The sequence below is a fragment of the Neolamprologus multifasciatus genome, chromosome 18, assembly GCF_963576455.1.
Source record: "Neolamprologus multifasciatus chromosome 18, fNeoMul1.2, whole genome shotgun sequence".
NCBI classification, from domain to species: domain Eukaryota; kingdom Metazoa; phylum Chordata; class Actinopteri; order Cichliformes; family Cichlidae; genus Neolamprologus; species Neolamprologus multifasciatus.
Genome location: NC_140456.1, coordinates 11,678,521 through 11,694,287, shown reverse-complemented (window position 1 = coordinate 11,694,287; position 15,767 = coordinate 11,678,521). Strand labels below are relative to the sequence as shown.

At 39.8% G+C, this 15,767-nt stretch overlaps 3 protein-coding genes across 3 annotated transcripts; 1 reads left to right on the top strand and 2 right to left on the bottom strand.

Annotated features, from left to right (window-relative positions):
- Positions 1 to 801: 801 nt before the first annotated feature.
- Positions 802 to 3,373, bottom strand: LOC146497425 (gamma-crystallin N-A-like). The gene is made up of 4 exons (XM_085141391.1): positions 3,241 to 3,373; positions 2,793 to 3,041; positions 2,230 to 2,375; positions 802 to 1,117 (listed from the first exon to the last, which is right to left on the bottom strand). Exons 1-4 carry the CDS (start codon positions 3,259 to 3,261, stop codon positions 982 to 984), a joined length of 552 nt encoding a protein of 183 aa, XP_084997517.1. The 5' UTR covers positions 3,262 to 3,373; the 3' UTR covers positions 802 to 981.
- Positions 3,374 to 4,385: 1,012 nt separating this feature from the next.
- Positions 4,386 to 5,856, top strand: ly97.3 (lymphocyte antigen 97, tandem duplicate 3). Its single transcript, XM_085141392.1, has 4 exons — positions 4,386 to 4,512; positions 4,896 to 4,965; positions 5,216 to 5,338; positions 5,564 to 5,856. The coding sequence occupies exons 1-4, from the start codon at positions 4,408 to 4,410 to the stop codon at positions 5,668 to 5,670; spliced, it is 405 nt and encodes a 134-aa protein (XP_084997518.1). The 5' UTR covers positions 4,386 to 4,407; the 3' UTR covers positions 5,671 to 5,856.
- An 877-nt stretch (positions 5,857 to 6,733) lies between these two features.
- rheb (Ras homolog, mTORC1 binding) lies at positions 6,734 to 15,296 on the bottom strand. The gene is made up of 8 exons (XM_085141390.1): positions 14,982 to 15,296; positions 14,125 to 14,196; positions 11,024 to 11,091; positions 10,827 to 10,909; positions 10,663 to 10,719; positions 10,514 to 10,561; positions 10,040 to 10,121; positions 6,734 to 7,536 (listed from the first exon to the last, which is right to left on the bottom strand). The coding sequence occupies exons 1-8, from the start codon at positions 15,031 to 15,033 to the stop codon at positions 7,444 to 7,446; spliced, it is 555 nt and encodes a 184-aa protein (XP_084997516.1). The 5' UTR covers positions 15,034 to 15,296; the 3' UTR covers positions 6,734 to 7,443.
- Between the last annotated feature and the right edge of the window lie 471 nt (positions 15,297 to 15,767).

Here is a 15,767-nt window from a genome sequence, read left to right as displayed (position 1 = left end):
CTATGAGCTCATAGTGTTACAAAGGACTGTTAATTACATATCCGTTTAAGTATACTAGCCTTTCACCTATTGTGTTGCATTGTAGATGGCATAAAATACATTGGATATGTGATGTGCATTGTCAGATTAATTTACAAGGTTAAAAAAAGGAGGTTTATACTGGAAATTGTGTTTCCTATTCTGTTTTTGGATTTTTTAATTGTAGCATACACCTCATACAAAGCATGTAGCAGATTAATTTCAGGTGTTAATTATGCCATGATCCTTAGATCACCCTGAGCGGAGTGTCAATACTCCGCAGTAAAATAGATAGATGACACTAGGTGGTAGCAGAGCTCCCGAGTGCAGGCACAGCTGCTTTGCCGCCCTGTGCAGAATCTCTCTTTCTCTTTTGATTTATACACTGTATATGTAGGAAGGACACACAGTTTCTCCTGTTCAGTGCTGACTCTGCAGACCATTCACCTGTGTAGGTGCCAAAAGACTGGACATTTTCATTAGAGCGTTTTCTATAGTTGATTATCAGGCAGTAAGTTCTTTTTTTCAAACTATTACAACCATTTAATTGCCCCCCTGGATAAATAAAATTCACATACATCTATTAATCTGCGTGGGAGTGGTATTCAGGATATCTTAACTTTGCAATGGATCCATTAGTATATGGGAAAGCCAGCACTTAAAGCAATTACCTGAATCATAGCCTGTAGCCACGTCTACAATGAAATGCGATGGTTAAGTTGGGAGCTGCGCAAAGAGTGTGCATTAATAGAAGAAAACAATAAATGGAAGTAAGATTGAAGATGCTGTAGGATCACTACTTTATTTGAACCTTTAAATAATTCAGTACAAAAATAAAACAACAAGCAGCGCCAAACATTTTCTTCATCTTTATTATCGCCCCACAGAGCCACGTGTGAGATGACTTGACAGTGTAGTCGATCTATTCCCTGCAGTCACACTGACAGCGATAGTGAGATGGTTTTAAAAGTAGTTTGCAACCCTGCGAATAGACTGGATGTTGGGGTTCTCAGCCTGCCACTCCATGTGGGTGCAGTAGTTTCCTCTTTCCACGACGTACATGCGACCACGGTAGTTAGGCTCCTCGTACAACACCCACCTGTTCAGTAGCAGTGAATAAATGAGAGCAAATGGATCAAACATGTAATAAATTAGTGCAAAGAAAATCAGCTTACTAAACATTTTCAGGCAGTACTCTAATTTGGTTGATGTTTAAAGATTAAAAACATAAAAACGCATTTTCTTCTTTGCTTTTGCTGAGATCAGTCGGTGTAGATAGTTTTGCTTGGATTTGCTGAGGCTTCAAGAAGTCTGGTTTTGAGATAGATTCTTTCTAATGTAATACTTGTTGTGTAATGGTGCCTCCAATAAAACACCAACACTTAAGAGACAACTGGCAGCGTATAAGTAGTGGGAGAAACGGACACCCTAATTGGTCTCTATCAAAGGCCCTTTCGCTGACTTTGAACCTCAGAACATTGTTGTTAAAGCCCCAGAATGCCCCACCTCTGAGACCTCAAAAATATTGACCAATTACATGTGAAGATCCAGTCAAACATTGCTCTTTTTCTGATCCAAAGTAAATTCATTTTCTCTCTTTTTCTCTCTTTTTAAAGACTGGCATTCAAGATAACTATGTTCACATTTTCTTAAACTTATTTCCCACCTTTACTTTAATATTTATTTTATTTTTTCTGTCTTTAGTCAGTGTTTTTTAACAAGTCTGCTTTCCGCCAAAGAAGTAGTCCCTATTAAAATGATGAAAACATCTGTTTTGCTGTTACACTGTTAAAGACTGTAAATTTTTTATGTGTGAGGTTTAATACGGAGCAACACATTGGTCATTGGTCTGGCACCTAGAAAAGTTTGCCCTGCACATAAGCCAGACTGGACTTTCTCTGAATGCTAGCCTTTGTTTTTCTTTTAACCCAACCTGTCTGCTTTCTACGCCTACAGAAAATTAATACAGATCATATGTATTTGTGCTTACATCTGTTTATGGAACTATCCGCCTTGTTAAGTACAACAAAAGGCAAGTGGGAAAATATATATTGTGTGAAATGACCTTGTAACAGGTCAGTCGAAAGTGGCCAGTTTCACAAAGGTTTAGTTCATTACTTAAGGATAATGAAGGAAAATGTTTTAGGGCATGTCTTATGCGCTCTTCTCTCAGTTAAATCAAAAACGATATATGGCCTCAAAGATACGTACGCCCCATCTCCATAAACCTTGATAGAGTTGATGCAGTTCTTGGTCAGGCCTCGTGCTTGGAGAAATGGGCAGTCGTCACACAGCTCCACGCACTGGCCAGAGAAGTTGTCCCCCTCGAACAGCTCCATCCTGTAGTGCTCTCCATGCTGGGAGGATAATGACATGCGTGATCGCTGAGTCAACAGTGTTTGACTTCAGCTCTCTGCAAACGACCAAGGCTTTCTCCTTTATGTGACAGAGGCTGTATTGTGGGCACAAAACACTTGCACCTACAGAAATCTAAAGGTTAGTACATGTGGAGGATGAAATATAAGTGCAGTTCTTTAAGCTGATTACATAAGTATCAGATGTAAAAACCTGAAAATTTCTTTGAGGATGTCTGTTATGCAAAAGTAGTTCCAACATTATTACTTTGAACCAACAGAGGCGCACAAATGAGGCCACACATGGGCCCATCTGCCTGGTTTTTTTAACCAACCAAATATTTGTCTGTCCCTGGGGTCTCTATCTTTCGCGCGCGCACACACACACACACACACACACACACACACACACACTCTTACCATCCTGATTGGTTTGCAAGATCCCATGTGATCATTGTGGGCATTCCAGCGCTGGAATTCAGGGTACTCTCCATGCTCCAGAATATACTGTTGGCCCTTGAAGTCTGGGTGGTCGAAGCAGACGAAGGCCCCGCTCTCCACACGGACAGAGTTCACTCTGTTCATGAACCCTCGGTCCTGGAAGTTGTCACAGTCGCTGCAAATCTCCAGCTTTCTCCCAGTGAAACATTTCCCCTCATAGAAGACAATCTATATTCATAACAACAGTGAGGATTTGAGTATTTTCCTCCTAATAAACAGTAAAAATGTTGCATATCAGTTTAGCTAACTGATATGCAAAAAAATCATCCGAGTTTGGACCGGTCATCAAGATGAATGTGATTGTGATTAACTTTTGTTGTGAAACACTGGCCTAAATCTGTGGCTGCATTCTTGTTGTGGTACTCACCTTTCCTGAGTACTGAGACATTTTCCACTGTTGGCTGTTCCAAATTACTCACACAGTATAGGAGTGGACAAATTTGGACTCCCAGATATATATGGACAGCACAGAGTGTGGCGGTATCGCGAGAGAGAAGCAACAAAAGCACAACAATGGGGGGTTTAGATATTTTGCCACATGGACAGTTTCCCTTACATGTGCCAGTGCTGATATTGGAGTTTGGCTCGGGAGGACGAAACAATAGCGGGAGAGAGATTTTGCTTTGATTGGGCTTTGAGAGTGATGTTATACTGAGGCGGGGGGGTTGCAGGGTAATATTTGGTCTGTGTCCAGATGAGGGAGGAGATGGGGAGGAAAACAAACACAGAGAGGGAAAGTTAAAGCAGAGGTGAAAGGTTGGCTCAGTGGAAACAATAAATCTGTCATCTTGTTTTGAAGTGCTGATAGAACCTATTTTAAAATGAATATTAATGGCAGGAGTGTGTGCAAAGCAGCTCACGTGTTTTAACCGAACGAATGTTTCCAAGAGTTAGACCAGGCAGTCTATGCATGCTATGCAAGTTATTGCATGGTTGTAAAGCACGGTTGTCACCAGCTTTTTAACTATGAATAGATGTATTTTGATGTGGACATACTGTAGGTAGAAGTGAATGTGCGTAATACTTTGCACTATGTAAGATATCTTAGTTTCATAAGCAGCAGCTCTGAAGGACTTAAAGGCATTTCCTTTCATTGTTTAACAGCAAGTGGCTGTTCCACCCTGTTACTTTCCTTTCATTAGATTTATATCAAGAGCAGATTCATGTCAGGGCCTTGGTAATGTTTTGATTCAAATTAAATTTGGTCAGTACTGGTTAAAGAGCACTTAAACAGAGCTATTACAGCTATTACACGATCCACCTTAAGCAAACACAATGTACGTTTCTGATTCTTTCTTTCTCTTATTCCCCTGAGGTACAAATGTATCTTATAGAAATAGATATATGAGGTTGAACTGAATGCATACATTGCTATTAGCAATTCTCATGAATTATAGACTGTACAGTGGATAAAAGGTGGACAGGTCGTGCTTAACGAGGGGATCTGAGCATTGGGAAACTATGACCCCTGAACACAGTGTACTCGGAGGAGTGCGACGCTAAGTATATAGACTTAAAAGAGCCACAGCACCTAATGAGATGTTACCATGACAGTGCAAAGTATGAAAGGGTTTATATAAAGAGGGAAAGCCGATGTCCTCTCAGTCACTGGGACAAACCAAGACAGACATACAGCAAGGTATGTATGTATATATATAAAAGACTTTTTTCAGACAAATGCAGTTTGTCTTTTAGATCTTGTCAGCAGTTTTTTGGGAACATGTTTAATAACATGCATATAACATAGGTAATGATGTAGTTTTGGGATCATATATGATCTGTCAAATTTAAATACTGCATTGGCATATATGGACACATTTATATACAAACTATATAATTAAACTATGTATACTCACTCAAGAGTGTGTCACTTTCTAGAGTCTTATATGACCATTAAACAATACTCAGTACAGGGAAAAGTTTAAAGTACATGGTAAATGTCATGAATTAAAAGTGCTGGAATTTGATGTTTTGAAAGCACTTTGTGTCCGTGTTATCAAGCCTGTGCTTTATCTTGCACAGGCTGCAATGCTGAACAGAACAATGAAGCTGTTGGTCTTGGCTCTTGCTGTCGCTCTGCTATTTACAGCCGGTGAGTCTGTCACTGATTCTCCACTGTATAAACATAACCTCTGCTGCTGTGCAACAGTGAGCACCATTTTCTTCATTATAAAGTCTTCATTGCAGTGAGCTATAACCTACACAAACCACTCAAACCACTCTTTAACATCTAAATTAAAACTTCTGAATCCTTGGTAAATGCTACTTTGTCCCAAGATACATTTCGGCCACATTATGACAGAATTTATAGTGTAATCTTCTTTCTATTTCTTGGTTTTCAGGTGAAGCCCTGGACTGCCACCGCTGTGTCCCAAAAAGGGCTGGAGGTAACTGTGAGCTCACTGTAGAAACATGTAAACCAGAAAAGAATGGGTGCGCTGCCGCCAACTTCCTCAAAGCACCATGTGAGTTTCTCATCTTATATTTATTCCAGTAGGGAAAGGGGCAAAGAGCACAAGAAGCAAGTTATATTATATAAAAAAAAGCATGACTTTGATCAATTTTCTGCAGGATAAGGTCACATAGAGCAGAGATACTATTCCTTGTATAATAAAGGAGACTGTCAAGTGTATGTGAATTGTGTAAATGTTTAAAAAATGAAACAAAACCTTTTCATCTGGTTTTCGTAGATGGCCATTACCAGAAATGCATGGATCTGGACAGCTGCGAAATGTTGAAGATGAACGCCTACATTAATATGAAGTGCTGCAGCGAAGACATGTGCAACACCTTATAAAATTCAACATCAAAGAAAATTACAATTTACTGCAGTCCAGTGTGAGGAAGGCACTTAACCCCCAGTGAATCCTGCAGACTGCAGCTGCTTCGGGGAGAACCCAGGTGTGAACACATTAAAGCAGCTATTTTTAGAAAAATATACTCTGAAGTTCCCTGGACTGAAAAATAAAATACTTTGAAAAAGTGCCTATGCTTGTCCTTATTCTTGTGTATTGACACTGAGTTTCTCTTTTTTTTCTTAAAGAGCCAATTACTAATCCCCAAATAGGCAAATGTTAGAAAACCTCATGTTATACTTGCAACAGACTATTATCTGGGTTATTTCTTGTAATAAAAGCGCTTCCAAGTAGTTCAAGGTTTTACTTTAAATACCTCAATTTACTTAAAAACTCTTGTGCTACTATTAAAGGAACAATAGCTCACTGAATATCATTAAATTGGACTTATTATGCTCATATCCAGCTATATATTTGTATTTCTGGACTAAATTAAATGAAACTTCCATGAATACCAGTTCATAGAAATCCTTCTTTTGTAAGAAAGTATTGTAGCCTCCCGGTTCATGTTCTAGCCATAATAAGTTGTTATAGCTCCCTCCCCCATCTCTTTAAGTCAGCCTGCGTTTGATTGGGTACATCTCACAAACAAAAGTTTGAACAGCAGATGGTTGCAACTCCTGTTCTCAGTCAATGCTGGATACCTTAGATGTGCCTCTAAAGTGTAGTAACTGCTCCCTGGGAAAAAAAAAAAAAAAGAAAGCATGGAAGCAGCATTTAGTTATTATACTGCAATGAGGTGGAACAAACCTTTATTACTTTGCAGTAAATCATTACATCATTATTCTCCCTGTGCTTGCATCCTGCACCCTTTTATTTATTCCATCTTTTACGAAGAAGCACAAAGCATTCAACAAATCAAAACGGCTAAGTACTTCTCTCTTCTTTTAGCCCAAACATATCAATTATCATTAAAAGGGTGCAAACAAAGAGAAACACCCTGCCTTCCTAGTGACAAAACTCATTAGCTAACAGCCTCTGCAATAATTCAAAAACACAGCCTGCTTAGATAACCACTTTTCGCTTTAATGATTACAATCAAAAACATTTGTACAACATTTTCAACATTAGAAAATGAATGCAGATTTTTTTTTTCTTTTTTTCTTTTGGCTGACAGTATCTGCTATGAAAACAAACCGAGGGACAGAGAAGTGGGTACGGTGTGTAGATGAAGTAGAAAAAGAGATGCATATGGATGGGACCAAACAGCAGGTGATGTATCAGAAAAAATGACTGTGTTTATCTAACCATTTTCCAGGCATATGCATGGCAGATAGATATGACAATCCTCTTATCTCATTTTATTTAAACAGGGAAGGGGCTAAATGGAAGCTGCATATCGGGAAGCAAAGATTCATTGAGCCACTGCTAACTTAGTTACAGTTGTCATCATTTCCGATATAGGATTTTTCCTGATACATCTGTGATATTCTGTGTTTTGCATCAGTGCCGAGCCCAGAGACGGAGGGGCGGGTTGTGGAAAATGCAAGACAAGGAGCCACCACTTGTCCTTTTCTTTTATCAAACACATGAAGAAAAACAAGGATGACAAAAGGGAATACTGATAAATAACAGTGGAATCAGAGCCATAAATAGACAATATTGGATATTTAGGACCCTGGGGGTGGAGTCAGTTGAGGTGGAGGAGAACTGGCAGCTAGCCTTCAAGTAACGGGATATCCCAGTGCAGTGTCCTGTGTGTTGATTGGGCGGCTCTACATCATGGAGCAGGATGTTTTTCCTGGCTGCACGCCACCGTCCATCTTTTCTGCCTCCAGGATCATCCTTCGGAAAACCTCCACGGCCGTCTAAGAGAGCGCCAAACACACACACACACACACACATAGAATGCTGTCACATGCCTCAGTACACCACGTTTGAATTTGCTCCTCATCCACTGGAGCCTCACAGACTTTAGTCACAACAGAGATCTCATTGTGTTGAAGTTGAGCACTATTGCCTCTAACTTAATTTGAAGCTGGTTAACTGACATCCTGAATATGAACTTTGCTACTCTATGTTGAGAAATATATCCAGCAGCAAACAGAAGGAGGGTTTGTTTTGTATTTCACATGTGGCTAGTTTGCTGTTGTCTACTATTAGGGTATGTTGGCAAAGCCAGTGGCAAAAATGGTTAGCATCAAAAGAATACCGAATAAACACATTTTTGTCTAGGGAGGATAAACTATTGTTAAAAATACATTAGTGACATTTAGTCTACTTGGAGGGAGGAAACACAGTGCTGACATATTGGTCTACACTGCAATGCAGGGGCCGTGAAAAGTGCCAAATGATAGGTCTCGGAAAGGCAGACTGTGTGGGCGCTTCAAGCACACCTGCTATTTTGGGCTGGCTTAAGTGGAATATAAATCAGAGGTTGATTGTTGACTACTAAATTCACTCTTAGCCAGTCAAATCACTGGGCTCATCGCTGTGAAACAGCTAATGCATAAAAAGCTAAGGGGCTCCTGTTGAGGTTTCATATTGGTGTAAAGCAGCACAATCTTACTACTGAAGAATACTACCTGATAACCACATTTTAAAGCACGATTGGGAAAGACAGTAAAGCTCAAAATCCCTCTGATATCAACATATGAGCATGCTTATGATGGGTAAAAAGCCTTTAAAGCCACAAAACAAAGTGCTGTAGGGGAGTGTGTGTGCAAAGGGATAAATGTGGCTTGCAGCATAAAAGTGTTTTGAGGGCTCAGTAAGAGCAGAGAAGTGCTATATGAGTACTAGTCCATTTAGCATTTACCATATGGTACTTTTTGCAAAAGAAAGAAGGCAGTGACAGACAGGACTGATGAGCCACTGTGATCCTACATCTCCCACATTAACAGTGCCAGTGCAATACATATCATAAGAGACCCAGTCTGATGTGTGTGCTATTGATTGGACTTTACTCTGCTATCTGTATGTAATTCAATAAATAGAAAAATAGTGGAAGGTCATGCAGTGGCATTGCAGCTGCAAGACTGTAATAAAACAAAGGAGAAGCTTTTCATACTGTATAAAGCAACTATAGGCGACAAGTTATTATCTCCTGGACTGATGTAAATAAGTGCAGACTGCTTTATTTATCTGGTTTCCTGTTTTTTAAAAAAATACATTTTATGCAGATTTTAATCCAGCTGTATAATATGCCTTTAATCACATTTCAATTCCAATGTCACTTCATACGTTCTATATTTGCTCTTGACAGTAAAGCGACTGCATATCAGAACCAGATGGTCCTGGGGTGTCTGCTTTAATGAAGTGGAAGACAAACATAAACATGTCACTTTGCATTGTCTCGTTTAAATGAACCTTTCACCTGATTGTGTTTTCAGCTACCAAAAGCCAGCTAACAAGTATAGCTTATGTATGAGGCCTTTTAGCCTGTGGCTTAGTAAAGACTGATTATTAAAGATTAATAAGTACAACTAAAAAGCAAAGTCAAATGTTAGTTTGAGACTCCAAGTGACACCTTTTACGGTCTTCGATGACGTGTAATACCGTGAGGTAATGGCGTTAAATGCAAGTTTTCACAAGTTTCACACATCATCATAATGAAGATTACAACTTTACGATCGTTGCCAAGCCAGTCATACTAAACTGCGCTGGATGCTTGACAGAAGAACCATTAAAAAGTCCCACACCATAACTCAGCTGCTCCACAATTTCTAATTGAAACCAGCTTTATTGTCCTTTTGCAAATCTTTCTTGGTGTTACAAAAACATACCAGGAAGTCTACGATGAGGCTGTCTTCACGTTAGATTACATTTTTTCAGGAGCTCTCACAGGTCTCAAGTCATACTAGGTCACCTCTGATTTTATTAAAGTAACCTAGACCTTCTAGGAGTGGGCAACTCGATGACCTGATTGAAACACAATCCGGCACCAGAAACTTTGTAAGCTTGTCTCCACTGAGAGAAAATGCAAAGTATGAAAATGAAGAATCCTGTGGATGTGTACCATCACTGTGCAATGAAAGCAATTCAGTAATTTTCCATCCACGTATCCCTCCATTATATCTACAAGCTTTTGCTCTACAGGGTTAGGCAAGCAGGAGCTGGTCTCACTTGGCACTGGGTGAGAGGCGTCATATGCAGCGGACAGGTTGCCAAATGATGTCAGGGCTGACAGGTACATTCATGACTGTGTGCAATTTAAAAGTCATTCAAACTTGAATGTCTTTGTACTGTGGGAGGAAACCTACACAGTCACAGGGAGCATGTGTAAACTTCACACCGTTTTTGAGTGAAGAATGTAACCATATTTGGCTATTTTTTCTCTCCCACACTGATAGTTAAATAAGCCTTTCCTACCTGGTTCTCTTTAGCTGAGGACTCCATGAAGGCAGCGTTCCAGGATTCAGCTAATGCTTTTCCCTCTTCACAACTGATTACTCTAAAGAGCGCAAAATCACAGGGATGACAGCAGAGTCAGACCAAAACACAAATACTGTCTTTCAGAATAAAGCCACAGTCTCTGCTTTAAATATCCCACAGTATTAAATTCCTTAGAAATCTGCTTGTTTATGTGAATCCACTGACTCTGTGTTGTGTACAGTGAAAGCACAGGGCTAAACAAGACAATGTACAGCTTCCTGGCTTAGTGCAAATGGCTTCTGTCTTCATTTGGGACATGTGTGAACTAAATATTAAATACTCAGTATTTCAGTGTGTTTTACATGAAATTTTCATTTCTGCTAGCAAATAATAGGAAACCAAAAAACCCTGACCCATGTGCATACCTATTGTCTCGAGGGATGTACAATTTAGGTGTGTGCTAGCGCTTACCGCTCCATATGTAGGTCATTCTTGTTTCCGACGAGCATAATTGGAACTCTGCATTGAAGGAAAAAGTAAATGCCACGTTGTCATTTATGCATGATTTATGTCATATGGCTTGAAATGGCTTTAAGAGCAAAATGAAAAGTTGTACTTACTGAACTTTTCCCACCATGTCCAACAGTTTTTCATGGATAACTTGTACAACTTCAAAGCTGGAAGAAACGACGGGAAAGTTTATTTGCTTTTCTTCAGTCCACCTCATTATGCAGGACACAGGAGATATTTAGGTTGGTTTTGAGAAGTGGAGGGAATTCTATACCTTTTATTTGATGTAACTGAATAAACCAGTATGTAGCCATTGATATCTATGGAGTAAGTCTGTGGGAAGATTGAGTATTCATCCTGGAAAAGGGATTTGAAGTGAGGGAATTAGCATGTACTGTTACGACACACATTAAAAAAAAGAAAAATCAATAAAACCACTGGCAGGTTCATGAACAGCGCATTGAGACATACCTGCCCTGCTGTGTCTACAAGCTGGAGATGGTACTCTTGTCCATTTATTGTGATCATCTTAGTAAATGCTGCAAATACAAGAAAACAATTTTTTGTAGATACGACAATACAGTTCCTTTCTCTTATACGTATGACAAATACAGCACAGTTGTGCAACTATGCAGTACTATCCAGCTGAGTGTATCTTTATTACTCTCCGCAGGACATACAAGACACAATCCAGTTATAGATTCATCCCGATGAGCACATTCAGGACAGGAATGTCAATATTTGCCTGGAGATGGGTCATATTATCTAGAGCGGGCATGCACAGTCTGCAGCATCTCACTGATAATGCTGACACTTCATTTTACATTAACCATCCAGGGATTATTTATAGATACAGACAACAGATTTAAGAAGCATAGGGTGGGACAGCATGTGAGCGAACATGTCAGGGAGAAGAGAAATAGCCTACAGATACAACCTACAATTAAGACTCAGATCTCTGGGGTGGCCGGGATCAGGTTTGTTTTGGAGGTTATGAATAACTACAAGTTCTCCTGAGGCTCCAAAATAGTGCTTTTAAATTGTCTTTAAGAAAAGTTCCCGTTCTTAACTAGAGAAGTCCCGCTGCATGCGAGTCGGACAGAAACGTTTATCTCAACCAAACGGCACGCCGGCTGATATCTCAAAAGAAAGCTCTCTCTTTCTGGTTGAAAGTGTGGAAAGTGGTGGAATCAGCTGTTGCGGTGTTTAACTGCATTTGCTTAGAAGGAACATCACACCCTGCTGGGTAACAGCAAAGTCTTGCAAATCATTATCTTTCAATCAGAAGTCACTTAGACCATAGTGCTGTCATAATATAGAATTTAGATTTTGAGAACAGATCATACAAGTTTTAAAAATAATTTAAACATAATGTACATTTAGACACATTTAGAAACGTTTTCTCTGATACTGCACTTTAAGTTCAAAATGTAAAATATAAAGCATAAGCTTTGTAATGTTACCACATTTTTATCACATTGAATTACTGTATTACAGCTGCAGTTAGGGCTGTGCAATATGACCAAAATCTCATATCCCAATATTAAGACATCTATCGTCCGATAACGATATAAATCACAAAAATGTAACCTTTTCTGTAAATTCTGTGAATCTCGGGTAGCTCGACTTGCGTGAAGTGTTTCCAGTGGGGCTTCGTGTACCTGGAGTCGAGTGTTTTAACTGATGCATGAAACTATACATTTTTAGACATAAGTAACGGCCACCGTTTTCTTTGTGAGTATTTATTACACAGCGTGCTGCGGGGAAAAGCCTGTTCTAACGTTTGAGTCTAAGGTTTATCTTTTAGCACTTGACGGCTCTTTTTTACTTCTCATCCGTAAACACTCTGCATCTTTCACGTGATCCAGTTTATTTTGAAAAGTCTCAACAGGATCTTGAGCTTTATTGTGAAAGGTTTATGTGGAACAAGCGGACATGCGGTGGTTTTACCGTCGTTGTTGCTAACGACAACGCATAAAAACAAATGCTTGTCTGTCTGTAGCGTGGTTATATTAAATGTAAGAGAAAGAGAGAACTTTAAGAAATTAATATAGCCACTACAGTGATCATCAAAATAATGAAAAAATATTGCCGTAAACAGTTTATTTTGTGACACCATGAAACAAACGATAGCGTAGAATCAAACGATAGACATCGATATATATCGTTATATCGAACAGCCCTAGCTGCAGTGATTCATTAGTAAATTCAATCAAAATTCTGTAAACAACAAACTTGCTTTTTTTCATAACAGGGTCTCTAAACCTTGTTAAAAACCCACAAAGATAAGGTGGAATATACACAGTGCATACAAATGCATTCCACTTACTGTCATGTGTAGTACTACTACGACTCAAACGGCAGCGATTATAAAGCTACCTTGTGTTTTACGTACAACAGTTGCTGTGTGATATCTGCATCTATATAAGTGCAGTTTAAAGATCTAATAGAGCCCAACTGATATCGGTCCTGCAGCTATATCAGTGGGAGTCTATGGAATTGGCAAATAGCTAATAAAGGCAAACATGAACTATAATGGCTATAATAATAACTAATACTTTCCCTTATTAGTTATTTTCTGATATATAGGTATCAAAAGACAATAAATGAACATTTAAAGACTAAAGAAAAAACGGGAGAAACACCCTTCAAGATATGAGTGTTGATGTTGCACATTTTGTCCACTAGAGGGCCCTCTGTGACTTGACTTTTGCCAGCAGGTGTTTGGATACCACAAACAAAGCAAACACCCAATCTGAGCAGTCTGACAGAGCAAAAATGGGAAATTCCCGACTAACTGTGACAATAACACATGTTGATTTTAATAAGCACTGTCATGTTTTTTTTTAAATAAGAACTCATAAATAATAATACAATTAATAAATGTAAATTTGTTTGTGCTTCACATCTGAAAGAAAAAAAAATATGATGATAGATCTGATTTTTTAAATCACCAAATGTTGAAAATCCTATATTGGTCAAGCTCTAATATTTAATGTTGCATCTGACCAAAAACAGTGGATGTACTCCTGATGTAGTATAATTATAAACCAGTTATGAAAGAAAAACAACTGTCACTCCATGAAATCCTTTGGTGGTTAACTTCTTCTGTCACAAGATGCTCTGAACAACCTTAAAGCTGGAAAGTGTAAGCTAACACATCCTCATTCCAGCTTTTCAGGTGTGAGAATTGGCTGTAAGCAAATCCGAGTGTGGGGCTGACAGTAAATGACAAATAATGAGGAACACGATGTTCCGACCTTACAGAAGATGCACCGGTAAGGATTTATTCATTGCACTACGAAGAGCATCTAATGACAAACTGACACATTTGTAGTGCTGGGATGATAAATAAGGATAAACTTGATATTCAGCTTTGCTGGTACACACTGAGCAGCAATGCTGAGGATAGGATATCACAGGAACAGCTATTTTGGGGCCAATACATGTAGGCTTCACCTACTGATTCGCAAGAGAGACAGGGACCTGAGTTGTGTGACACCTCATGTAAAGAGTTTCCTGGGGGAAACACGGTTTTTGTATGAATTTAAAAAAAAAAAATCCCCACTTACTGTTTTCTATTGTTGGGTCATAGGAATCAACAAACTGGCCTTCCACAAACTGGATGGTTAAAGAGGACTTTCCTGTAATCACAGAGACCATAGTTAACCTCAGATGAAGGAATTCAGTGTAGCAATTAAGGGATAACATCTATAGAAGTCATCATTATGATTGTTTTTGTCGAGATCAGTCTCTATGAGTGAATGTAGCCATACAATGATACAAAAAATACAAATATAAAGCTTAATAACCGCGAACAAACCTAGAATGCGCCACATAAAGCACGCTGTAATACTGATGAACATGTTTAGAAATCGTCGAGGTTACTACAAAGCAGGGAACCATAAACACATCACGCGTCTCTGTGGGGATATTACAGGGTTGCAGTTGGTGCTGCCTGGGCCTCCAGTCGTGCTATCTGTGTGTGCCATCTTGCCATCCTCAACATCCTTTCACCGCACATAATCTGCGATTCTTTGCTTTTACACATCACTAAATAAACCGCAAACTAAATGCGTCAAAGCCGTCGATGGTTTTTGCGTGGCATGGCACTGCCTAACATGGCACCGGGGTTAAGGGCTAACGGAAACCTATCAATAAGATCGATTAAAATCTCTCTCTTGCACACGTTATGGGAGGCCTCTTGCGCTCACACCGCAGAGCCAAGTCTCACCTGGTGGCGCTCATTCGCCCGCCCTGAGACGCCGCGTGTCAGATGTTACTCCCTATAATTTAAGTCTATTATAGGAGGCGTAAAGCGCTCTCACGCTGGAGTTGTACTGGCCTGAAAGGCCGCTAAAAATCTTGGGTCTGCGTCCCACTCGAAGCCGCCTTTCCCCGCAGTACTCAGCTTCCGTTCCATACTCACCTACGGATCTGTACCCGAGGATGGCGATTTTTCGTGATTTCGGCTGCGGCATGTCTCCTTATGGTTATCGCATCTAGTCCTCGGGGTTTACCGCAACCTCCTCCCGGAATGGCATCCAAATTCAAGGGGCGCAGAGAATGGTCATGCAGCTTGCAGATGACAGTGGGAATCCCTCTTCTTTGCTGTATTTATGTGGATTTTGTTTTTTGCGTGAAAGCTTAAAAAAAATGTAATTTCAGGTCATATGAGAAAAGCATGGAGTATCTATACATCTACAATAACTGCGTCACTCCCCTTTGCGAAGTAATGAATTAGTAATTGATCCTGCGCGTTGATTGGCTACACGTAGAGCACAGGCGGGGGATGAAGGCGCACGGAAAGCTCCCGTTGGATAAGGCAGCTGTCCGTTAATCAGCGGCACCCGGTTTGGACATTTTCATTGGCTGTGTCAGGCTTCGTGACGTGCTGGGTGGTCGGGCGGGGTGTCATTCATATCTTTAGGGTCAGGAAGGACCGGAACAGGGATGATGGTCCTTACTCATGTAGATGCGCAGAAGGCCGGGTGAAATGAGGCTATAAGGCATCACATGACAATGAAACAGCCTCGACTGCAATTAAAAATCCCACAGATTAGTAGGTTAACATAGATTAATGCTTGGAAATACTGGGGGAGAACATCAATGAAAGGACAATTATATATGAATAAATGTTTTAACATCATTGAGTAAATTCAGGGCCAGTATTGCCAGATACCAATGATACCGATACTTTTAATCTATGAAGGCA